A 26,038-nucleotide genomic window follows, 5' to 3' on the forward strand; every position below is an offset into this window, starting at 1 on the left:
CTCGGACAATGTGATGGTGGCTTATATCAGTCGGCAGGGTGGAACCAAGAGTCGAGCAGTGTCCCGGGAGGCTCAAGAATTGATTCTTTGGGTGGAACACCACTTGGAGCACATAGCGGCGTCTCACGTCACTGAGGTAGAAAACGTTTTCAAGAAGATTACTTGAGTCGCAAAGTGTTAGATCTGGGTGAGCGGGAATTGTTGGAGTCCGTGATGCAGCTCATTCGCGAGAGGTGGGGCTCTCCTCACATGGACTTAATGGCGACGCATCAGAAAGCCAAAGTGTTTCGGTTTTTGAGTTGGAGAACAGAGCATGGGGCCGAGGTCATCAATGCGCTGGTGTACTACCTTGGTCTCGGGAGGTTCTTCTTTCTTTCCTCCGTGTCAGCTCGTAGGCAAGGTGTTGTCGAATAGAAAAGAATCAGGGTGAAGTCGTCTTGGTGACTTCGGAAAGGCCACGAAGTCTGTGGTTCGCGGATCTAGTCAACTTGGCCGTAGATGGTCCGATTTTTGCTTCGGTCAACTGGAAGATCGTCTTTGTCAGGGACTCATATTTTCAGACCAGGCAGCTTGCTTTTGTCTAGCATCATGGCTTTTGAGAGATGGCGATTGAGATGTAAGGGTTATCGAGAGGCAGTTATTGCTACATGGGTGCAGGCCAAGAGAAATTTTACTATTATTTCGAACTTGTGGGTCTGGAAGGTTTTTTTGAGTCCTGGTGTTCAACGAATGGTGTCGGGCCTCTCGAGTCTTCAGTTCCTGACATTTTGTCTTTTCTGCAAGAAGGTTTTGCCAAAGGCTTGTCTTTGAGCTTGCTTAATGTCTAGGTGCCAGCTCTGGGTTGTCTTTGTGGCAATATAGAAGGTTCTACTATTTCTGCTCATCCGGATGTTGTTTGGTTCCGTTGGGGGGTGAAGAATTTGTATCCACCAGTACGGAGAGTTTGTCCATCTTAAATCTTAATATTGTCCTCAGAGGTTGTGTGAGGCTCCCTTGGAATGGCTCCAAAGGGTGACACTTAAGGACTTGATTCTTAAGGTTGTCTTTCTGGTGGCCATGTGTTCAGCTAGGGGAATATGAGTTGCAGGCTGTCTTGCTGTGATCCATTTGTTCAGATTTCGAACTTGGGGGTGTTCTTGAGGACGGTACCTTGCTCTTTGCCAAAAGTGGTATCTGCATTTCACATGAATCAGACATGTCTACAATGCAACATATAACCCCTATATTGATATCATTACATTGATTATCAATTTTTATTCTATTTATATTCTACTTGTCACACTTTTTTCAGCACTTCAAAGTATTTCCCTATCCCCAGAGGGCTTACAATCTAAGTTTTGTACCTGAGGCAATGGAGGGTAAAGTGACTTGCCCAAGGTCACAAGGAGCGACAGCAGGACTCAAACCCTGGTCTCCTGGTTCATAGCCCACTGCTCTAACCACTAGGCTATTCCTCCACTTTTTTTTTTTTTGTGGCCTATAACATTTAAAATACTGCTGTTAATCTTTAAAGTGTTACCTGTTCTAGTTAGGGCTTTACTGAAGATTTATATTCCAGTTCGAACATTAAGATCCCAGGGTAAAAATTTATTGGAAGCCCCTTAGGTAAAAATGGTTTGGTTATGTGAAACACGTGAACACAATTTGCAGTAGTTGGTCCAGGGCTCCGGAACAGTGTGCCTGATGAAATTAGATCTGAATGCTGGATAATGTCCTTTGGACAAAGGGTTAAAGGCTATTTGTTTAAGCTGACCTTTAATGTGCTGGAGCAATTTTATTGGCACTGATACTATCCACGTTTTTAGTTGTTGATCATTGTAAATATGCTGATTGCAGATACTAGATTTGAATGCCATGTTAAGGTAAGTCTTGTATGTTTCCATTTGATTTTCCTATCTGTTTTATTTTTGAGTACCCGATGCAATTTATAACAATCCTCTTCTCTAGAGCGAGCAAGGTGTGATAGTAATATGCTGGCATTTGTTATTCTTTGTCTTGATTTTATTTCTGTGGTTTTAATGTTTGTATTTGTTTGGTTTTTAAGTAATTTATTATGAATGCTTATGTATATCGCCTACGAATAACCTGATAGACAATTTTATGAACCTAATAAATAAAATCGCAAGGAAAGGCTGGAGAACAGTTAAATTGTCACCTCACATTTTGAATACTGCTAATAAGTCCAACACTGTTAGAGGAGCACTGTTGTAAACAATAATATTGAGAGATCCTCCTACATTTTTCTTTTTCAATTTTTTTTTTTTTTAACATTTCATATGACATCAACACTGTTTGAAAGAATATATTAAGGACATCATACCAGGACAGCAAGCCTACACTATACCTACATGTGTGTGTGTATATATAAAATCATAGATTTGATTTTAAAGTCCACATTCACTTTTTTATATCTTTCTTTTTTCAAATATGAAATTGTTTTGATTCACAGTGTTCAAAAGAATAAAATTTTATGAGAGATTTTCCCTTCATTTCATCCCTGACACTGAATCGTGTTCCAAAATCTTCCTCGGGGGTGGGAGCCACTATCTTACTGTTTTTTTGTGCCAATTAAATGCCAACTAAAATATTTTTTTTTATTACAAATGAAAGCAAAGATTAAAATGGCACAGGTATCATTAAAACTTGTATATGGTCAGAGCAGTATTCTAAATGCCTCCTATCTCTGTGTACAGACAAGTCTCTCATCAAATGTTGAGCTTTGCCATGGTTTGCATCAACCTTGAAGTGAGCTAATGCAAACACCTTTTTTCACTTTTTTATAATAGTCAAATCAAAAAAGCTCCTACAAATCACAGGGTGTCAGTATTTCCTCTATGGGATCTCCAAGTTCACATTTAATAAATCAAATAGCTGAACTCCACTCTATTTTCTATATTTAGTCCTTGTGTTTGCACCGCTCCTAATGTAAAAATCCAGTGTTCTCAAAGTTCAATCTTGCCAGGTGATAGTCTCTTCTCCAGTGTGGTTGAATATTGTTCCAATTTATACCACTTTAACTGCTGAATGCCCCCACACTAAACAATGCTGCACCATTGGTGCTTGTACCTTGCCAACAGTTAAAACAACTTTGATGTTCAATAAGTTGTTTGATATACATTGTGCTCTTAAGTTTACAGAAACTCCTGACAGCATTTTAAGAAGAAATAGTGATCAGACAAAACACATCAATTTAATTTGAAACATATTAAAAATAACAATTATGCTTCACAGACTACCACAATCATTAAACCCCAGCAATAAAGGAAATAATAAAATGGTCAAAATTTCTGTTTGGGAAAAAATTCCCCCTGGACCTTTGTCGACATTAAAAAAAAAAAAAAAAAAAAAAAATCACAGTTGAGATGTAATATATTGAAGGTATGGAATTAAAGAATGTGTAATATCTATGTACTATATCCTAACATTTTTTTTACTAGGGCAATAGCTTTCTTAAATAGCATGTGGATGAATGTGGTGTGGATATGACTGAGATGGTGTTTTTAGGTGAGCTTTTATTTTCACATTATATATGATGGTTATTATGTGGTCTTTTGGGCACTATCTAGGTTTACTTGTAAAAATTTAGTGAAGTACACTTGTTTATGTAAAGTTCTTTTGTAAGTTTGATATTTTTTGAGAAATTGCATTAAAAGTATTGCTAAATAACATTATCTTCCCCTTTTTATCTTTTGATATTGAATGAAGTAAGGGAGTGTGTTTTGTACCTTATTTTTGTGTTTGCTTACCCTTACTTCATAATATTGTGTTTTGCATCAAAGACAGCTTGCAGTCTTTTGAGATAGTTGTGAATGAAGCCCTTTATTTTCTCGTATGGTAAAGCTGCCCATTCTCTTGCAGAAAGCCTCCAGATCCTATAAATTCTTTGGTTGTCTAGCATGAGCTGCCTGTTTGAGTTCTACCCAAAGTGGCTCAATGATGTTGTGGTCAGGAGACTGCAAAGGCCACTCCAGCACCTTCAGTTTCTTCTATTGTAGCCACTTGTGTTTCGGATCGTTATTTTGGAAAGTCAAGTATGCGCCATGCGCAGTTTCCTGGCTGATGAATGCAAATTCTTCTCCAATATTTTCTGATAAGTGCTGCATTCATCCTGTCATTAATTTTGACTAAATTCCCTGTGCTGTTGTAGCTTACACCCCCCCCCCCCCCCCAAAAAAAAAAAACCCCCAACAAAAAACAGAAACCCAGCAGAGATCCATCTCCATTCTTCACGGTAAGGATGGGGTGCTTCTCTCCATAGGCTTTGACTCTTCTCCAAACATAGCATTTATGGTTGTGACCATAAAGTTCAATTTTGGTCTCATCATTCCAAATTATTTTGTTCCAGAAGTTTTGAGGCTTCTGTAGGTGCTGTTTGGCATATTGTAAGTGGGCTATTTTGTGGAATTGGTTCAGCAGTGGCTCTTTTTTCTGGCAACCCTACCATACATCCCCTTTTTAGCATCTCCTTTTTTCCATGCTGAAACACCCACACTACTTTGTTTCAGAGAAGCCTATATTTCAGTAGAAATTGCTTATGGGTTTTTCTTTGCATCCCAATACATTTTCCTGGCAGTTGTCTGAAATCTTTCTTGGTGTACCTGATCAAGAAAACCATACTTTTACAGAACATGTAATTTTTCAATTCTTGCTAAGTTTGAACATTTACTCATTGCCATTTTCAAATCTTTGGATGTTGTGTGGTTTTGTTATTCTTTAAATCTTTTTCCTGATTTATAAAGTTGAATTACTTTTGCTCGCAGTTCTTTTGACAGTTCTTCTGCTTTCCCCATGCTTCAGTAACCACCAAAGTTACTGCAGTCCTGGCTGAAATGCACAAGGGTTTCTCAAGAGCTAAGAAACTCATTGACTATTTATATATAGACACTAATTACAATCAAACAAAGCACAGGTGTGGATACCTATCCTTCATTGCCTTCTCAACCTGATTGTGTCAGCTTGAGTGTATATTGTCAGCCCAGTCATTCAAGGGTATGCAAACTTTTGAACAGGACCACTTTATTTCTCTTATTGCTATGGTTTGTTTAATGATTGTGTTATTCTGTTATGCATAATAGTTTAATTTGAAACACATTAAAAATAAGATGTTTTGTCTGATCACTCATGTCGTCTTAAAATGCTACACATCTTACAAATTCTGCCAGAAGTATGTAAATTTGAGCACATATACAAGCCATAACACAGGGAAATGGGGACCTAGCTGAGCAGTGTTCCTCATGATCATGAGAGGGTGTGGGCAGCCAATAATGGACTTAATGGCGTCCCGGACCAACACCAAGATGGATAGCTGTTTCAGTAAAGAGAACCAGGTTCCAGTGGGATAGATTTGCTGATAAGGCCCCCCTTTGCGTTGCTGCCTCCATGTTCTTTCTGACCTCTTCATGTAGCAACAAAATACCACCATGCTGTATTCTAGTTTGAGCTGCTTGGATTTTATTTCACCAAATTAATGTTGGGCTAGCCATAATCATAATCATATTGGGGTAGATTTTCAAAGGGTTATGCGCGTAACCCCCGAAAACATACCCCTGCGCGCAGAGCCTATTTTGCATAGGCTCGGCGTGGCGCGCAAGCCCGGGACGCGCGTATGTCCCGAGGCTTTCCAAAATGGGCGTGGCGGCGGTCCGGGGGCGGTCCCGAGTGCTTCGGCACAGCGGCCTGTACCGGGGCATGGCGGGCCGGCTGCCAGCCGGCGCACGCAAGTTCCACCTCCCTCAGGCAGGCGTAACTCCTGAAAAAAAGATAGGGGGGAATTTAGTTAGGGCTGGGGGGTGGGCTAGATAGGGGAAGGGAGGGAAAGGTGGGGGGGATTGAAAAAAAAGTTCCCTCCGATTTCGGAGCGGCCTTGGATGGAACGGGGAAAGCCATCGGGGCTACCCTTGGGCTCGGCGCATGCAAGGTGCACAAGTGTGCAGCCCTTTGCGTGCGCCGACCCCCGAATTTTATAACATGCGCGCAGCAGCATGCACGTTTTTATAAAATCAGGTGTACATTTAAAATCTGCCCCATTATGCCTTTCAGTTTTCATTTTTATTATCTTGCTGTTATATCACAAGTGGCTCTTTTTATGCTACTAGTGGCATAACATTAAACTAATACAAAATTAAATATTATGATGTGGCATTCTGTGTCTGCGAATTAGCATGCCAGGAATGGCCATCTCCAGCTGCTTTATACTTCCAAATGATCTGATTATGTGCAGATTCCCAATGTCATTGTGCATGGGTAAACATTTTAAATTTTCACAATTTATTTCTCTGAACATGGTACAGGCCTCCTCGACAAATATCCACCTGCACCAGATTTCTGGTAGGGGCAGACAGCAGCCACTTCTGAATTTTATTTTATTTTTTTTTTAAATTGGTATAGAATCTCTGCATTTTGTATGGCACTATAATGCTGTTAAACCAGCTAGATAGGAAGAGAGACAGGAAAATACGTGGTAGCTACAAATCTGTGGCACCTCAGGCTCAAACTATTCCCCTCTCCTCCTGCACACACACGCAACAAGTGGGGTTGGGGCAGGATCCAAATGAACTGTATGCTGTAGGAGAAAGCTGTTTGAAGGAAATAATGCAGTTTAAAAAAAAAAAAAAAAGACTTGCATGTATTTCATTTTTTTTTACACCAGGTTTTGTCCAACAAACATGTGGCTCCTGATTACTTGTTGCGAATTTGCCAGCGTATTGGCCCTATACTGGATAAAGAGATTCCACCCAGCATTTCGAGAGTCATCTCCTTACTTGGTGCTGGGAGACAGTCATTGCTCAGGACAGCGAAAGGTATTTCCTAAAGTAAACAATCAAGAAATTGACTTTAAAGTAGCATGGATTTTTTTTTTCCTTTGAAATTATAGATAAGGTAAAATGCACATTCTTCTTCCAGTAAGACTAGTGGGTTATGCACACCAACCAGAAGGTGGCGACAGATCAACAGGTTTGCTGATGTCACTCCTTATACCTCCGATCTGTCACCAGCCTGCCAGTATTCTGTCTCCAGCAGACAAGAACATGGCTTGGGTCTATGAAGCACAGCATCTGGTTTCCAACAAGGATCAATCCAGATTACAAGTACCTGGCAAAAAAAACAATTAGATCCCATGCTGCTAATGCTTGGTGGCAATCAAGTCAACTCTGTTTATTATAGTTTATGGCCTTCACTAGGAAGTTTTCCAAACCTTTTTTTTAAACCCAGAATGTGAAGGTATGCAGATTTTTCAACCAGAAGAGGGATGCTTGCTCGTTTTTGAGATTGATGCACTAGTTTATGAGTGGCCCGAGGATGGGATGTTGTATGTTTTTTCTTCCTTGGCCAATACTAGGCAGACTATTTCAAAGAGTTGATGAGCATCTGGGGCTGGTTCTGTTGGTTGTGCTGGACTGACCTCGTTGGCCATGCTACGCAGATCTTTGGCAACTGCTCTGTGACAAACCCTTGCCCTTTCCAACCCACAAGCAATGTTCCTTCCAAGGAGTAACTAGGTGTGTGCAAACATTTTTTTTTTTTTTTAAACCGACAATTTTTGAGCACTAGTATTAGTGTTGCATTTCTGTACATAGCACAAAGAAAAAATTGTGAGAATCATGTAAAACCCGTGAACAATGCTCTGAAATGTATGAGCAATCGCTCTTGTGCTAAGCTTAGAGAAAACTATGTCCTCAATGAGTTGCTTTATCAGGGCCTGCTGTTCATGAGGATCTGATTCTTTTTTTTTTTCCTTATGGTTTGGCCCTTGAGAGGGCATGCTTGGTGAAGAAGGGTTACTTTTAAGCATTAGTGGGTATGTTACTTAAGGTTAGGAAATTTTCTAACGCTTTAGTGTATATATGGATTTGGAGAGTGTTCGATGATTGGTGCTCTGAGCATCAGTGTGTCCCTGGGATTGTACTTGTTCCATTGATTTTGGAGTCTCGGTTCCTCGAGCGTGCAGGTGGCAGCTCTATCTTATTAGCAGTCTATTGCTAATACAGCCCCGTATTTTCTTATCTGGATTTCTCTCAGTTCTTCAGACGTGTTAAGCATATTAGATCACGCCTTGGGATGTAAAGCTGGTTTCATCCTTCACTTTCAGTTTGCTCCTTTTTAAAGCTATTTCCGTACAGCTGCTTATACTGAAAAGTCTTTCTCGTGGCTATTTGGCTCGGAGGATGTCTGAGTTGCAGGTGTTTGCCGGTAGAGATCCTCTCTTATTGATCACAAAGGAAAAGGTTTGGGTTTTGTGCAGTTTCTTCCTTCTGAAAGTAGTCTGTTTCATTTGAATCGATCAATTTCTTGATCGATTCAAATGAAACAGATTCAGGCAGGCTGATTCTGAGGGCTATGCTCTCCTTTGTCCATTGGATGTGAGAAGGCACCTTCTGATATCTGAAGATCAGTAATACCTTTTGGAGTCTGATCATCTTTGTTCTGTATGGTGGAATGAGGAAAGTTAGGTGGCTTCTTGGTCTACGGTGGTGCATTGTGTTAAGGAATTGATTACAGCAGCTTATGTGGATATTGGTGCTTCCTTGTCAAGATAGCTGCGAGTTCAAGCTGTTTCTTGGGTGGAGAAGTTTTGTCTCTCCACTGAAGATTTGGAAGCTGGCAACAGTCATCCTTGCATTCCTTCTCTAAGCATGATCGACTTAATATCTTGTCCTGAGGGGAGGCCTCCTTTCCATCCGCGGTACTGCAGAGGGCTGCAGTAGCATCCCTCCCTAGAAAGGAGTAGTTTTGGTACATCCCATTGGTCAACTGGATGAAGAGGAGATGTGAAATTACTACTTAGCTGATAACATTTCTTTTCTTTTAGTACAGTCGGACTGGGCCTAGGCCCTTCCTATGCTTCTGTTAGGTTTTGGAGTCTCTACTCTTGGTCCCTTCCTGCTTACTTTGCTTACAGGTAGGAAGGTGGAGTTGTAGATCAGAAGCGGTATATGCATACATGGGTATAGGTAAGCGTTTATAGTATGTTAAGAATTCTCAGTCAGTTCTCTTCCTTTGTTTTTCTGGAAGTTCCTTGGTTTATGGTTTAAAAATAAAAGGGGGGGGGGGAAGGTATATTTAATCTGAGTTTTGTTTTTTTTTTTTGCTGCGAATGGTATTGAGCTTGCCAAAAGTTAGCTTGTTTATAGACATACTGGCAGGCTAGTGTCAGAATGGATGTAATATAAGGAGCAACACTGGTGAGCCTGTTGATCTGTTTCCATCTGCTGGTTCATGTGCATAACCCACTGTTCTGGCCTGGTCTGAGTGCATTACAGGAAAATAAATTTATCAGATATCCTTGCTGAATTAAAGTAGGCCAAATGTTAACTGAATGTCTGATAAATTATAATTCAGTATGTACTGAACTATATTATTTATTTATTTTAAATCTTTTCTATACCGTCGTTTGGAGGAGACCGTCACAACGGTTTACATCAAGGCACCTAAAATTAATGACACTGTGATTTGCACATTTACAAGAGTGCCATAAGGTTCGGTAACATAGTTAGTGATCAATAATGTTTAAATGTAACTAATCATGTCCATGTCTCTATCTCGGTTTTTATTACAGAATTAACTTTAAAATTGTGACTGGTCCTTTAAAGACTACACACTTAGTGAATACAGCAGTGTGTGTGGATGTTTACATAAATGTATTACATAAATGTTTAAACATTGCTTTTTTTAAAATTGTGTGATTTCTGGTTTCTTCCATGGTATGAGCCACTAGGAATGTGAGAATTTTCTAGTGGATGTTAGAAAGGGCTGGTCTTGATCAAATTGGTAGCGAGGCTGTAAATGCCTAGTAGGGACTAGGGCTGACTTGTTTTATTTAGGTTGTGGGAGCTGCTGGAACTAGGCTTCCCCTTGGAACTTTTAAGAGCAAGATGTAATTTATAGAAGTTTAACCTCCTACCTGTAAAAGCCATTTATTGCAAGTAGGGTGATAATCCTTGATTTAGTAAAACTAATTCTATGCTACATTGTAGAACTCTTCCATTTTAGAAAAATACTATATAATAGTCCTTCCCATCTCTCCTCACCAAAAATATGATATAGATTGTGTGACCATCATAATAGGTATTATCTACTATGTGCAAACATTTATTGGAATTGCTGGGCATTTAGCACAAGCAAATCTTTGTCTGTAATGTAACCACTTGGTCTGCCTATTTGAATATTAGCACTTAATAGAATCATTTGACAGTTCTTAAAACATTTTTCCCTGTACGTACCCGGATCAGTCCAGACCTTGGGTTGAGCCCTCCTGTCCAGAAGATGGAGACAGACCAAAACTGAAAGGATATACTATATCAGGACAGAGCCTACCCTGCAGCCCTTCAGTATTTCTGTCTCCAGCAGATGGATCAGCTCACCCTGCGGTTTTCTGATCTTGGCTAGTCAGCCCTTGTTTTCCTGTTCTTTTCTTTCCCTTTCGGATCAAGCAAGTAGTAACTTATTTGTAGTATTGTTTCAATCGTGAAAAAAAAAATATATATATCTTTTTAATTTTGTTTGTGTCGGACTCTGCCTATTTCCTTTTTCACAGGAGACGCTTCAGTCTCCTGGCTCTTGCTGGACTTAGGTGCGCTTGGCTCTTTGTGCATGGTATAGCCTAAGTCCTAGTTTGCTTCCTCGGTGTGGGGAGTTGATACTGGTGGTCCAGTCACTCACCCCCCTCCCCCCCCCTTTCTCTGGCTGCCTTGGGGGCTCAGTGCTCTTCTTTTCCCTCTGTTTGAAAAAAAAAATCATAAAAGGGGGAAAGTTTAAGTATCTTAAATCCACAAGCTGGCAGCCAGAACCTTTAGTGCAGAGGAGCATGCAGGGTTCATTCTTCTGCCTCCGCTCCTGCCGGTAGCCAAATTGTTTTTCTCTCAGCTGATTTTGCTTGCAGATTGCGGCTTCTCTTCAGTGGGGATGCTGCATTCTCACTCCTGCACTGCTTGTGGTGAGCCCGCGACGCGCTCTGTTCAGCGTGCTTGCTGGGTGAGGAGGGTCCCTCGGCAGAGATTCCAAATTTAGCCCGGGGTCGCACTTCTCTCCACATGACATGGCCGTTTCCGAGTTGGCAAACTGTGGGAACGGCGGCCATCTTGGGTATTTCGGCAGCTCCCGATTCGGGGCTGCCAGACGCTGAGGACCTGAATTTTTCAGAGTTTACCCCCTCCCCCTCCAGCAAGGCTAGGCCCCGTTTTTCCTCGGAATTTGTGCTGCTCCTGCACAAATCTTACTTTGGCCAGCTTGCAGGAGGAGGAGGAAGACCCTTCTGCAGGTCCCCTGCCAGCGAAAATTCCATGACCGACTCCGCCGCCCGTTCCCCCGCCGCCACAGGGGCCTGTCAGGGTGCGGGTGGTCCCGGGGGTACCTCCCATCCCTGACCCACCGGCGCCTCTGGTTGATCCGGATCCCGCCATGGATTTGGCGGGGGCGCTCCCCCCCCCCCCCTTGGAGGGGGATGACCTCCGGGTCTTCTGCATGTTTCAGAGGGAGGAATTGGAACCCCTCATTCCCCTTGTCCTCCTGGAGCTGGGAATTGAGGGGCCCCCTGTGGATACGCTGATGGCTTTGCTTCCCAAGGATATGGACCCGGTCCTGGCGGGACTCAGGGCTCCGGCGAGTGCCTTTCCCTTCATCCTATGCACAAATTGTTGTCCTCCGGGAATGGGAAGCTCCCGAAGCGGGGCTCCGTGTCGGGAGGGCTATGGACAAGTTGTACCCCCTCCCGGAGGACTGCTTAGACATGCTGCGAATTCCCACAGTAGATTCTTCTGTCTCTGCGGTCACCAAACACACCAGTATTCCAGTAGTGGGGGCTACAGCCCTAAAAGGACGTACAAGATCGTAAGCTCGCAGCCCATCTAAAACGCATCTTCGAGGTTCTGACTCTGGGGGTCCGGGTGACTATCTGCAACAGTCTCATGCAGTGGGCAGATCTTAGGTGGGTTCAACTGCTCGGCACCCAGGACCTCCCGTCTGCAGAGGCGGAGCAGGCTCAACAGTTGGAAGGCATCATCGCGTATGGGACAGATGCGCTGTACAACCTCCTCCACGTCCAGGCGAAAGCGATGGTCTCTGTGGTATCCGCCACAAGGCTCCTCTGGTTGAGCAATTGGTCAGCGGACCCGTCATCCAAGGCTGTGCTTGGGCACGTTGCCTTTCAAGGGTAAGTTGCTTTTTGGAGAGGACCTTGAGCAGTTTATTAACTCCTTGGGGGGAAAACAAGGTTCATAAGCTGCCTGAGGACCATCTGAAACAATCTAGGTCGTTTACACTGTCCCGTCCTCTATTCCGGGGTCAACGGAGATATACACCTTGTGGGCGCGGTGGCTCCTCTAGAGGTTACTCTTCCCGGTCTCAATCTTGGTCCCAGCCCTTTCGTGGGCGCAGGCCCTTCCGCAAGGGGGCCTCTCAGCGTGCCACCCCAAAGCCCGCTTCACAATGAAATTCGGTCGACCCATTCCTCTGTCCCCTATCTGGGTGGTCATCTCTTCCTGTTCTTAGAGGAATGGGTCCAAATCACGTCGGACCAGTGGGTTCTCGAGATTGTCCGAGAGGGTTATGCTTTAGAATTTGTTCGAGACCTGCTAGACCTCTTCGTTGTCTCTCCTTGCAGCCGTCTCAAGCGGGAGGTGGTGGACCAAATACTCTCCAGGCTCCCGAGTCTGGGCGCCATTGTCCCAGTTCCGCAGCAGGAACTCGGCGCCGGCCAGTATTCCATTTACTTCGTGGTACCCAAGAAGGACGGTGCCTTTTGTCCGATCTTGGACCTCAAGAGGGTCAACCGGGCCCTCAAGATCCCACATTTTCACATGGAGACCTTGAGAGCGGTCATCGCGGCTGTCCATCCCAGCTAGTTCCTCGCCTCTCTCGATTTGACGAAGGCCTACTTCCACATTCCGATTCGCCACGATTACCAGAAGTATCTTCGCTTCCACATCAAACTGGATTTTCAGTTGCGGGTGTTGCCCTTCGGCCTCGCCACCACACCGTGCACCTTCACCAAGGTGTCATAGTGGTGGTGGCGGCTGCCCTCTGCCGAGAAGGAGTCCTGGTCCACCCCTATCTGGACGACTGGCTCGTGCGGGCCAAGTCGGAGAGTCGCTGCCAACAGGCAGTAGATCGGGTTCTAGCTCTCCTCGCTTCCCTGGGGTGGATAGTCAATTTTCCCAAAAGCAATATCCAGCCTTCCCAGGTGTTGGAATTTTTGGGGGCCCGCTTCAATACTCAAATCTGAAAGGTGTCCCTGTCTCGCACTCGAGCTCTCAAACTTATTGATCAGGTGTGGAACCTTCTCTCATTCCCTCTCCCGACAGTGTGGGACTACCTCAAAGTTCTGGGCTCAATGGCCTCCGTCATCGACCTAGTCCCCTGGGCATTTGCGCATATGCATCCGTTACAGAGAGCTTTGCTATCCCGTTGGCAGTCGGTGTCGGAGCAGTTTCACACGGTTCTCCCGCTTTCGGCCTCTACCATCGCCGCCTTGCAGTGGTGGCTTTCGCTTCCTCATCTTCTCCGGGGAATGCCTCTTCAGACTCTATAGTGGATGGTAGTGACCACTGATTCCAGTCTCTCTGGCTGGGGAGCAATCTACCAGTCCCAGACCACGCAGGGGATTTGGTCTCCAGTTCAGTCTCGTTGGCACATCAATCGGCTGGAGGCCCGAGCGGTGCGTCTGGTGCTACAGGAGTTTCTACCCTTAATCCGCGGCAAAGCGGTGAGAGTCCTATCCGACAACTCCACCATGATTGCTTATGTCAACCGCCAGGGGGGCACCCGCAGTCACCTGGTGGCTCTAGAAGCCAGCCGTCTCTTTGCCTGGGCTGAGCATCATCTGAATTGCTTGGCGGCCTCCCACATAGCGGGCAAGGAGAATGTACAGGCCGATTTCCTCAGTCGCCAGTCTCTCGATCCTGGAGAGTGGGAACTCTGACGAAGCCATGGATCTGATAATCGATAGGTGGGGTCCCCCTCACCTGGACCTCATGGTGACCTTGCGCAATGCCAAGGCCAACAGGTTCTTCAGCCGCTGGAGAGAACACTCTTCGGAGGGCGTAGATGCTCTAGCTCTCCCCTGGCCCGCAGAGTTCCTTCTCTACGTGTTCCCTCCGTGGCCTCTGGTGGGAAATGTTCTCAGACGAGTAGAACTCCACCAAGGGCCAGTGGTTCTGGTAGCACCTGAATGGCCTCGCAGACCGTGGTTCGTGGATCTCGTCAACCTGGCAACGGACGGGCCTCTTCGGCTCAGCCATCTTCCTAGTCTGCTTCGGCAGGGGCCTGTATTTTTCAACCAGGCCGATCGCTTTTGTCTAGCAGCCTGGCTTTTGAACGGAGACGTCTGAGGCGTAATGGCTATAAGGAGGAAGTTATCTCCACTCTTATGCGGGCTCGCAAGCAGTCCACTTCGCTGGCTTATGTAAGCGTTTGGAAAGTTTTTGAGTCCGTCTGTGTGGAATCGGGTGTTTCGGCGCACTCCGCTCCAATTTCGGTGGTACTTTCTTTCCTTCAGAAGGGTCTCTCCTTTGGTTCGTTGTGCATATAAGTGTCCACTCTAGGAGTCCTTCTCGATAGAGTCGACGGTCATCCATTGGTGGCTCACCCGGACGTGATTCGGTTCTTGAAAGGCATCAAGCACCTGAGAACGCCCATTCGCTCCACTTGTTCGTCGTGGAGTCTTAATCTCGTCCTTCGGGCTCTCTGTACTGCTCTGTTCGAGCCCCTCCGTTGAGCTTCAGTGACAGATCTCGCGCTCAAGGTGGTTTTTCTCGTATCTATCTGTTCTGCTCGATGAGTTTTGGAGATCTAAGGTTGTCCTGTCGGGAACCCTTTTTGCGGTTTTCTGATTCCGGAGTCTCTCTCAGAACGGTGCCTTCTTTCTTGCCGAAGGTCGTTTCCATCTTCCAAGCCAACCAGTAGGTGGAGCTCTCAGCGTGTTCTCCAGAAGAGGTTGCGGGGATCGCTGGGGGCAACCTTCGCCGACTTGATGTTAAACACATCTTACTCCGGTACCTCCAGATTACCAACGACTTTTGGGTATCGGATCATCTCTTTGTCCTCTGGAGTGGTCTGAATCGGGGCACACCGGTCTCCAAGGCTACCATTGCTCTGTGGTTAAGAGAGGCAATTTCCTCTGCCTATCTTTGTCAAGGTCAGGTGGTTCCTGAGGGCTTAAAGGCTCATTCGCTGCGTCTGAAGCTACTTCCTGGGTGGAGAATCAATTGGTTTCTCCACAAGAAATCTGCAGGGCTGCTACCTGGACGTCCCTGCATACTTTCGCTTGATACTACCGCCTGGATGTGGAAGTACCAATCTTTGATTCTTTTGGTATGCAAGTGCTTCGAGCGGGACTGTCTCAGTCCCATCCGGTTTAGGGAAGCTTTGGTACATTCCACGGTCTGGACTGATCCGGGTACGTACAGGGAAAAGGAAAATTAGTTCTTACCTGTTAATTTTCGTTCCTGTAGTACCACGGATCAGTCCAGACGCCCTTCCCTGTTTATTCTTTCATGTTGTCCACTTGAAGCATTTTTTTTTTTTTTTTTATTGGAGATCTTCGGAAGTCAGTACTGTATTTTTCTCTTCAGAATACTGGAAGCTTTAGTTTTGGTGACCAAGTATATGCAAGAGCGTTTTTCTACAGAGTTCCTTAAAAAGTTGTTGAGTTGCTCAATTGAGTTTTATAGTTACTTGCTTGATCCTGTTCTTGGCGTCTTTTTCTGCTTTGACAATGGTTATACTGAAGGGCTGCAGGGTAGACTCTGTCCTGATATCCTTTCAGTTTTTCTCTGTCTCCATCTGCTGGACAGGAGGCTCAACCCACGGTCTGGACTGATCTATGGTACTACAGGAACGAAAATTAACAGGTAAGAACTAATTTTCCTATCATCACTCTGCTAAATTATTTTAACTACATAGCCCTCATTGTTACCTCCTATTGCTTAATGACTTTTCCCTGTACGTACCCAGATCAGCCCAGACAATGGGTTTAGCCTCCTGTCCAGCAGATAGAGACAGAGAAAAACTGAAAGGGTATCCTATATCAGGACAGTGCTCACCCTGTGTCCCATTATTTCTCTGTCTCCAGCAAATTAAGGCAGTTGACCCTGCGGTTCCCTTTTTTTCTAGCTGTTTTTTTTCTCTCTCTGTGGGAATTCTTTCTACCCTTTTCTTCAGGATCAAGCAAGTACCGGTTACATAAATTTCCCATTGATAGCAGGGCTACATCTGTTGTTACGTCCGCTCGAAGTTTTTTTTTCTTTCAGATTGTTTTCTGCACATTTACAGCATATCAGAACTATACGGCACCAGATAGATATATATGTAAGAGCAGTTCTTAACACTGTTTTGCATTTCAAATTTTCAAGTTAGAGGTTACAGCTTTTTTTGCTACTTGCTTGATCTTTCTCTGGTTGACTTTACTTGTTTCTGCTTTGATAATGTTTATACTGAAGGGACAGGAACGAAAACTAGCAGGTAAGAACCAATTTTCCTATTTGCCGGTAATGCATACAGGTTATAAGGAGATTTTTGCTTTTCATGCACTGTAGAATTTCCAAAAGTCATTTGGTAAAAATTCACAAGTTTTTGCAGACATCTCTTAACTTCCTAGTACTTTTTGATTCGCGAGTAAAACATTGGGTAGAAGAGAGCAGGTGTGTGAGTGTGTATCTGTGTAATTTTAAATATTCAACCACCTATCAAATTAGTAATCTTCAGTGTACAATAATTCAGGATTTAATTTGGGGCTTGGGGAGCTTTACTGGATAGTGCTATCTTAGAAACTTAAGTGTTTACATTTTAAAACTTTTTCTGGAAGATTGTAGGAATGTTCAGTGGAGGGGCCCTGCCTTTGCTGCTCTTCATAGAGGAAGACCACCTGAAATGCCTGTGAATTATGGTAGCATACCCAACATTGGTATGTAAAACCTTTGGTTGCAGTTAATGTAAAATAGAAAACCTTTTTTATATATCTTGCAGTATAATTGTTCTAAAAACAGTTCTTAGCATGCTGGGCTATTTAACACTTCAGTAGACGTTAATACAAGTACCTGCTGAGAAGATAGTATTTCTATTATAATAGGAAGAAAATGTTTACTCTTTTTTGAGATTCTTTTCCACTTATTTGGAGCCAATTGTTTATGCACATCCAAATCTCTTTGATTGCTGATGCATCAAATGGAGAAGTAACTAGTGTTAAATTCAGTGCATGCTTTTACTGTCATGTTGAGTGTAAGGGAAAAAAAATTGGACAGGTTAAGCAATAAGTCTGCCTGTATTCAGTAAGGGAGGGGACCTTCCCTAAAGAATTGCGCTGAAAACATGGCAATGAGGTGCCAGCATTACCGTTTCAACCCATCAGATTCCCTCTCCTTGCTGGTTTGGCAGTAGGGGGCTGCCCCAGGCCATAGCAGCAGTGTCATTTCTATCTCTTTTTAGCTGCAGCTTTGTCAGGCTCATAAAGCTATGTTTGCTTGCATTTTGTGAGCTTGTGAGTTTCTCGAGCACTGCTGAGGACTGAAGAATTATTTTGCACAACCGTGAGATTAATCACTTTAACAGTCTTGTCAAGGAAAAAAAAGACTTTACATAGCAAACGAATGAATCTGTTAGAATGAAAATACATTAGTTCAGCTATTTTTATTTTTCATCTTGTGCATCAGTTTAAAGGGACAGTGCTATCGAAGCTGTCTGACTTGATGTATGGTTTCCAGTATTGCAGTTTTTGTTGAGTAGCTGCTGAAAACTCTTATGGGTTCTTTTTAGAAAATTTGATTTAGGTCTTTCGGCAGAAGTCTCATTAAATGTTTAATGAGCACAGTAGCATTTAACTTAAGTATGTTGTGATCACAAAATGCATTTTGGCTTTTCTGTACGGTATGTCTGAATCTATGAACTTATGTACTTGTCCTCTTTACATAGTGGAGGTGGATCGTGGAAGGCAGCTGACAGGCTGTGTACGTTTTAGTTCAGCATTTCCAGGAAGCATGTATCAGCATATAAAGATGCACAGGAGAATTCTGGGCCATCTCTCTTCTGTTTACTGTGTTGCATTTGACCGGACTGGACAGCGAATATTTACAGTGAGTAGATCCTCACACTAACATTAGTGATTGCTTTCATGGCAGTGGTATCTCTTTCCTGTAGTCTATCTGCTTTTCTCTTTAGGAGAAATTTGTTTGAAGTCACTTATCGGAAAGAGTAAGACTGATAGGAAACTCATTTTTGGATACTGCCCCCAAACATTCAGCAAGGGGGAAATTATGTAAAGGCTAAGGTCTCTAGGGAGTGGACATCATGTGGCCTTGGTTCTAGTAGAAACAAAGATAACTGTCTTGCAGTTAATTTTTTGCTAAAGTATTTACATCACACACAAATTACAGTACAAAACATCTACCTGAAGAGGTGAATATGAAGGATAGGCTGCCAGAGTCCAGGATTCTCTGAATTTGGGAAGCTTTTTATTTTTTTTTAATTGAATTTTCCACAGTATACATGAAAAGAATAAAAGGAAAATATATGCATACATCCAGCAAAACACAAGAAAGTAAACCATATGCATCCATTAGAAGTCCTCTCTCTTGGAGCTTGAAAGGAAAACAATCAAGAAGAAAACTATTAAATTAATACAGAATTTACTGCAAGGCCTGACTCTTTTTTTTTTTTTTTTCTTTCTAATATGCAAATATGCCCCACTCACTAAACTCAACCCTTTTATTAACTTGCAGCATATTTGTCAGCAATAAAGGTTTCTAGGTACAAAGGATTTGTGAAAATATATTGATTATCTAATAAGGTCACAATACGTTTACAAGAAAATTTTAAAAAGAAGCACCCAAAGAGATAATACATGTTTTTAACTGAAGAAAGGCTTGTCTGCAGAGCTGGGTCTTACTGGACACACTTGGCAAAACTTAACCCCTATAATCCACAAAAAATAGTATTTTTATTTTTGAAATACCTAAGAATCAACTTTTTTTTTTTTTTTTTTTTATCCTCTTCAATTGTAAATGTGACAATCAAGGTTGCCCTAGTTGAAATATTCTCAACTGAGCCTTGAAGGAAGGCAGTTATATTAGCACTGTGAAAAGATGTTTACAGATCAGGGTTACCTTCTTGTCTAATCTTTTTTTTAAATCCAGGAACATAACATCTAGACAGATAAAACCTTGTCAGGTAAAATCTGTAAATCTTCCCTTCCCTACTGAGGAGTTATTTTAAAAGTATATAATGAACGAGTTTTAGGGAAATTCAGAATATGGAGATTCCTTGCTCTCAACTTGTTCAATATTTCTAGCTTATCATTAAACAATCTTTCAGATTAGCAACCAGAGATGATTGTAATGTAGTAAGTGTTTCAGAAACAGATATCAAATTTCCTGTCACTTCATTAACTTTAGAATCTAAATCAGACAATTTTGCAGCAGTTCCAACAGGGTTAGAGACATTTGGCTCGGAAAGACTTTCAATAGAGCCAGAGAGGCCAAGAGTTGCAGATGGAATAACTGCTGCAGGGTTAGCTCCTGAGTTTGTCTCTCCAGAAGATGGCTTCAGGAGCAGACTCTGTCCTCAGTTCTTTCATGCAACAGCCTTGCATTTTGGGTGATGTTACCAACAGTGTCAAAACATAAATCAGAAGGATTCACCTCCAAACCCCCTGGTAACAATTCCTTAACTTGGGGGGAGAGTGGATCTTCCATATTCCCTATCGAGGGGGGGTGGTCTATGCTCTGGAAGTTAAGGTGGCCTCATCAGAAATATCACCAAATTTTAAATCAGAAGGAGTTTGAAAGAAATGAGTATCAAGTGGGCCACTCACTGGAGTAGATACGGCAGTCAGAGTCCTGATTGTCCCCTTCCTCTTTTCCCCATAATTTTAAAAAGACCAAATAAAAATGCCAAGGGGCGGCCCCTTTAGTATGCTCTTGCAGGGCCCCAGTCCTGGGCTGTCCACGTTGCTGCCAGATGGAATGGCCAGAAGAAACGCTGAGATGTGTCCCAGGAAGTTTTTAAAAAAACAAACAAACCCTTTTTCTGGTTCTGCATGAATGCTATAGAGCCTATATAAACTTATTCTTTCTAAATATCATCTTGATGTAAATGCTTTTCTGAAAAGGAATGAAACGGTCTGGTCTGATGGGGAAGAAAATCTGGAGGCTACAAATGAAGGTGCTGCTTTGGACCCCTCCCCATTTTTGTAAATGGCAGTGAATGAGAGTGTGGGGCAGGTTCCCCCTAGCTTTAGCAGCACAATTATAACAGAAAGGGAGCTGGGCCCAAAATCTGTTTGTAGCTTTGATGTGAAACAAGTTAGTGTCTGTCTGCCTTTTCTCTTTAGGGCTCGGATGACTGTTTAGTGAAGATCTGGTCAACATACAATGGCCGTCTACTAGCCACTCTGCGAGGTCATTCAGCAGAGATTTCTGATATGGCTGTGAACTATGAAAATACTTTAATTGCAGCTGGAAGCTGTGATAAAATCATCCGTGTGTGGTGCCTACGGACTTGTGCCCCGGTTGCTGTACTCCAGGGACATACTGGTTCCATTAACTCTCTACAGGTATGCTGGAAATATGCATGGTTTTATTTGGGGTGTGCACTTACTTTAGTTTTGTGGGGGGTTTTTGTTTGTGGTTTTTATTTTCATTTATTTGAAACAAAATAAAAATACGAAGGGATTTACCTAGATCAGTCCTGTCTTTACCTAGAGTTGGTTGGATACAACAGCACCTAAGGCCTAAAGCAACTAGAGTCTTAAACACTCTTCTACATATCCTTACTTAACTCCAATGTTACTACTCAAACTCCCCTTTACGTCCCTCCTCCTTCCCCCTCCTCCTTTTAATTATAGGTAAGTTACATTGCTTCCTGGTATCCTCCACTCTGTCAGCCCTCATCTACTGCAATTGACTGACTGCTACACTCAATACAAAATACAACTTCACTTTATACAACACACAAATACACATTCACTTTTACCTGTGCAGCTTTTACCTGTGCAGCCTCAATATGCTAAACATCCCAACACTCAGCTATTATAGACATAGACCTACTGCACCGCATGCCATACGACAACGATCATACCTCAAAAGCATTCACACAACCATGATCTCCCCACCACTCACTCAAATCATCGGCCTCACAGCACTCACACTCATCCTCTTCAATGCACAATCATTAAACAAAAAAACCTCTATACTTAACGACATCCTCTCAGACGAAACACCAGACATCTGTGCAATAACAGAAACATGGTTGAAAGACACTGATAATGTTCTCCTTAACCAGCTCCCCAACAATATATACGATATAGTCTCCATCCCCCGATTAAAAAAGAAAGGTGGAGGCATTCTCTTAGCCACCAACAAACAACTCAAACTCACACTCCAACCCATCCCCCCTCCAGCTAAATTAGAAATTGGCTTGTTCAAAGCCCCCTCTCTACAAATCTGCCTCATTTATGCTCCCCCTGGAACTCTTAACAACAGCCCTTCATCTCTCATTGAATATATAGCTAAAAATATCTCTTTCGACTCCCCAGCTATTATCCTAGGAGACTTTAATCTCCATGCCAACACAACACCTCATACACCTAGCTGCTCCTCCTTCCTAGAAGCCATGAAATCACTAGGATTCAAGCAAATCATAAACATGCCCACACACAAAGCTGGTCACTCACTCGACCTCATCTTTATAAACCGTCACTTCGTAACTGATTCTCTATCATGCACACCCATCCCATGGTCTGACCACTATATCATAAGAACATCCAACACTCTTCAAAGACCGCCGCCCCTCCCAATCTGCTCTACCACTATACAATACCGAAAAACATGCAATAGAGACGAGCTTACCACAGCTCTATCCAACACCCAGTTTAACCTTGATCTATCAAATGCTGACACTGCTTTAACTTCATGGAATGAATACACCCTCTCAGTTGCTAATAACATTTGCCCCCTCATTACAAAAAAACTCTCCTCTCAGAAAAATACAAAAAAACCCTGGTACACTCCCACACTAAAAGACCTAAAACAAGCCCTTAGAAAAGCTGAAAAAAATTGGCGTAAAGAACAGACACCTACTCTACTTGCACGATACAAAACTTCCCTGCAAAACTATAGTGAGATGATCAACAATGCAAAAAAGAATTTCTATGCTGGTAAAATACATCAATTTCAATTCAATCCAAAAGTATTGTTTGAATATGTCACTTCACTTACTAACCTCACTCCAAATATCATACCAGAAGAAGAAGCCAAAATCAAATGCGAACAACTGGCTTCTTTCTTTCAGGACAAAATTAACAAAATCATGACACGCTTCCCCCATAATCCCCACATGCCCCAATTCAATAACCTCTGTCACACAAAAGACTCTGCACCTCAGCTAACATTCTTTGAAAACACAGCAACAACTGAAATTGAATCCCTGCTCAAAAAAGCTAAACCCTCCTCTCACCCGTCTGATACCATCCCCACAAAACTCCTACTCACTGTCCCTGATCTAATAGCCAGCCCCATTTCTAACATTATCAATACTTCCATCGAATTTGGACAAGTACCCAACTCTCTCAAATTTGCTATCCTTAAACCTACTTTAAAAAAACCTAAGCTCGACCCATTAGACCTTGGCAATTACCGCCCTATTTCTAATCTCCCATTTATTGCTAAAATCCTAGAAAAAACTATCAACCGTCAACTCAGTGACTATTTAGAAGAACACCAAATCCTCTCTCCCTCACAATATGGGTTTCGTAAATTACATAGTACTGAAACTCTTCTCTTATCACTGTCCGATTACCTTCTCAAAAGCCTAGATAGAAATCAACTACATCTTCTAGTAATCCTGGATATTTCAGCGGCTTTTGATACCGTTAACCACCAAATTCTCCTCCAACGCCTACACGAGATTGGAATAACTGGTACCGCTCATAACTGGTTTACTTCCTACCTGTCCAATCGTAATTATAAAGTCAAAATTGGCAACCACCTATCAAAAGAAATCCCCCTGAAGCAAGGAGTCCCGCAAGGCTCTTCACTTTCGTCTACCCTTTTTAACATTTATCTTCTTCCGCTTTGCCATCTCCTCGCCAACCTTAAACTACCACACTTTTTGTACGCTGATGATGTACAAATTCTTATTCCAGTAACAGAATCTATATCCAAAGCCCTTGAAATCTGGGACACTACTCTCGCTGCTATCAATAATCTATTAACCTCCTTACCACTTGCCCTCAACTCCACAAAAACAGAACTCATGATCATATCTCTTCCTACTCCATTACATACTTCGCCTACCTTACCTATAACACCAACGCACATACAATTCTCTCACCAAGTCCGAGACCTAGGAGTCATTATTGATGACCAAATGACCCTCAAAAAATTTATCAGTGCAATCCTTAAAGAATGTTTTTTCAAATTACATACACTCAAAAAATTGAAACCCTTGCTTCACGCATCTGATTTCCGGACAGTTTTACAAGCCATGTTGTTTTCCAAAACAGATTATTGCAATTCACTCCTCCTAGGCCTACCTAAAAATGCCATCCGCCCCTTACAAATTCTGCAAAATACTGCAGCCCGTATCCTTACCAACACAAACTCAAAGGAACATATTACGCCAGTTTTGAAGGACCTTCACTGGCTCCCCATTCAATATCGCATACAGTACAAGACATTAACACTGATCCATAAAGCCCTCCACAATCCTGAAATGAAATGGTTTAATAATTCACTGCAATTTCAAACTTCTATTAAACCTACCAGAAATCAATACCTCGCCACATTACAGACCCCATCACCCAAAATATATAACCATGCCTCCACCAAAGCACGAGCGCTTTCCTTTGCTGGCCCATTGTTATGGAATACCTTGCCCACTGAACTGCGCCTTGAGCCATCTCCCAAAACTTTCAAGCAAAAACTCAAGACATGGTTATTTACATATGCCTATACCTGAAATATATATGTCTTTCTTCCCCTTTTTATGCCCTGCCTTATCTACCCAACACCCCCTTTCTCTACACTATCTCTAATTTCCCCTTTTTTATGTCCTTACTGTAAATACCATTCCATACTTTTGCTCTTAATTGCACCTGAAGCGCTTTCTCCCCTCTCTTATCACTCCTAATTATAACTCCATCTCCTCCTAACCTGTCCCTAACCTCTTACCTAATTTCCTAAAATCCCTTTACTTTCCAGCTCTGTTTAACTCAGCTCAGTTAATCCTAAATGATAGTTCTGTTTTAAAAGATTCTACTTGTTTTATGTTCAAATATATATATTCTTACTTTTGTTAAATGTATAATGCTTATTTAATCCTGTTAAATGTATAACGCTCCGGCGTAAGTTCCTGTTCATTGTACACCGACGTGATATCTTTGATGAGCGGCGGTATATAAAAAACTATAAATAAATAAATAAATAAAATGAAAAGCAAAACCAGTGTTCCTCGCCCACAAGTACCTTTTACCTTATCGTTGGTCTTTAAGCTAAGATGTGACAGAAGTGATGCCGAGGTTCTCCTGCCCTGTCGGGATAGTATTTTAAAATGAAGCCAGCCGACCCTGATGCTGGCACCATATTGTTGTAGGATGTACAGCAAAATGGCATCTGTTGGCCTTTTAAAATACTGACCTAGTGTAGCAGGAGTATCTGGGGGATTGCTTCTGCATCATTTTTACTTTGACGAACAATGGGGTAAGGGGCATCTTGGTGGGTGGAAAGGGTAGGCATCAAATCTTCTTTTTATTTTTGTGGTAGGAGCAGGGAGCAGTGTGGGAAGGGGCCTGCATTCAGGGCCAGTGGCTGCTCAGCAAAGAAAACAAAACTAGCAGAGTTTGTTTTTTGTTCCATCTTGTTTTCAAAATTGAAGCAGCAAATTTTAAATTCCTGTTTGATTTCATACAAAAGCACATCCTACTTTTAATCAATATATCTGAGTACAGGTTTTCCAAATGTTCTCTAATCCTTCTAGCTGGAAATAATTAAAGGATACTGCTTGTGCGGTTTTTCGCTTTTTTTTTTTTTTTTTCTGCACTACATTAACAAGAAAATAACCATAAGTTTTATTGTTCAGCACTTTAATAGAATTTAAAAGCTCATTATGTTTGAGAAGTTTCAAAGTTAAACCACTTGTGGAGCATTTAAAAATGTTAAGAATTTTTATAAATAATGGAAGCTGGCATACTATTCTGCACTAAGTTAATGAGAGTATTAAGACATCGTAACTCTGATTATTGTAATACATTTTGAAAAGTGATTCACTACTTTGAAAGCTGTTGTTGACTTGAAACAGTCTCGTCCCACATGTACAAGTATTTAAAAAAAAAAAAAAAAAAATTTAAAATTATATCCTGCTGTACCTTAGGTTCTTGGCAGTTCACAATAGGAACATATATAAAATAATATAAATGTGAGCTAAAAACATGGCTATTCATAAATGCATATAACCTAAATTAAAAACATCAGAATATAGAGATCTACAATAACAAGGATAAGAGATACTATTGGATGCACGGGGAACAAATTTTAAAAAGTTTGAAAAAAGCTCAACAAACTGACTAATTTGTAAAATCTGTTATTGTTAGTTTATTTTCTGTTCACGTCTTATGCCATAGATCTATAGTTAATATGAATGTTATTTTGTAAACCTTTGTGATCTTTACATGGAACGACGATATATATATGTAACAAAATAAAGCATATATAAGGTGTTTTATATGCATAATCCACACCACCTTGTCTAGTAGAATTCTTTTGTATGTCTGAAATACTGATTCCACCATTTCTGTTCCATAAATACTTGGCAACTAACGAGTTTGTATATATTTGTTTTTAGTTTAGCCCAGTGGCTAAGGGCTCGATGAGATACATGGCCTCTACTGGTGCAGACGGCACTGTGTGCTTTTGGCAGTGGGATGTGCATACCATGAAATTCAAGTATGTTTGGTGTTGCAAATCAGCACATGTGGTGTTCCTTCTGACTAAAACTCTGTTTGTATGTGCAGTAAGACCTGAAAGATCTTAATGTTATACAAGATGGTTTGAATAAA

The 26,038-nt window shown here is 42.2% G+C and overlaps 1 protein-coding gene across 1 annotated transcript in view; it reads left to right on the top strand.

Annotated features, from left to right (window-relative positions):
* The window catches only part of BRWD1 (bromodomain and WD repeat domain containing 1), a 282,561-nt gene that overhangs the window by 10,421 nt on the left and 246,102 nt on the right, over positions 1-26,038 (top strand). The window contains exons 5-9 of the mRNA XM_029577859.1: positions 6,650-6,800; positions 16,799-16,897; positions 17,902-18,062; positions 20,318-20,539; positions 25,825-25,925. Coding sequence (XP_029433719.1) covers positions 6,650-6,800; positions 16,799-16,897; positions 17,902-18,062; positions 20,318-20,539; positions 25,825-25,925 — 734 coding nt within the window. The remainder of the gene's footprint in view (positions 1-6,649; positions 6,801-16,798; positions 16,898-17,901; positions 18,063-20,317; positions 20,540-25,824; positions 25,926-26,038) is intronic.

This window comes from Rhinatrema bivittatum, chromosome 15 (genome assembly GCF_901001135.1).
Source record: "Rhinatrema bivittatum chromosome 15, aRhiBiv1.1, whole genome shotgun sequence".
Taxonomy (NCBI): domain Eukaryota; kingdom Metazoa; phylum Chordata; class Amphibia; order Gymnophiona; family Rhinatrematidae; genus Rhinatrema; species Rhinatrema bivittatum.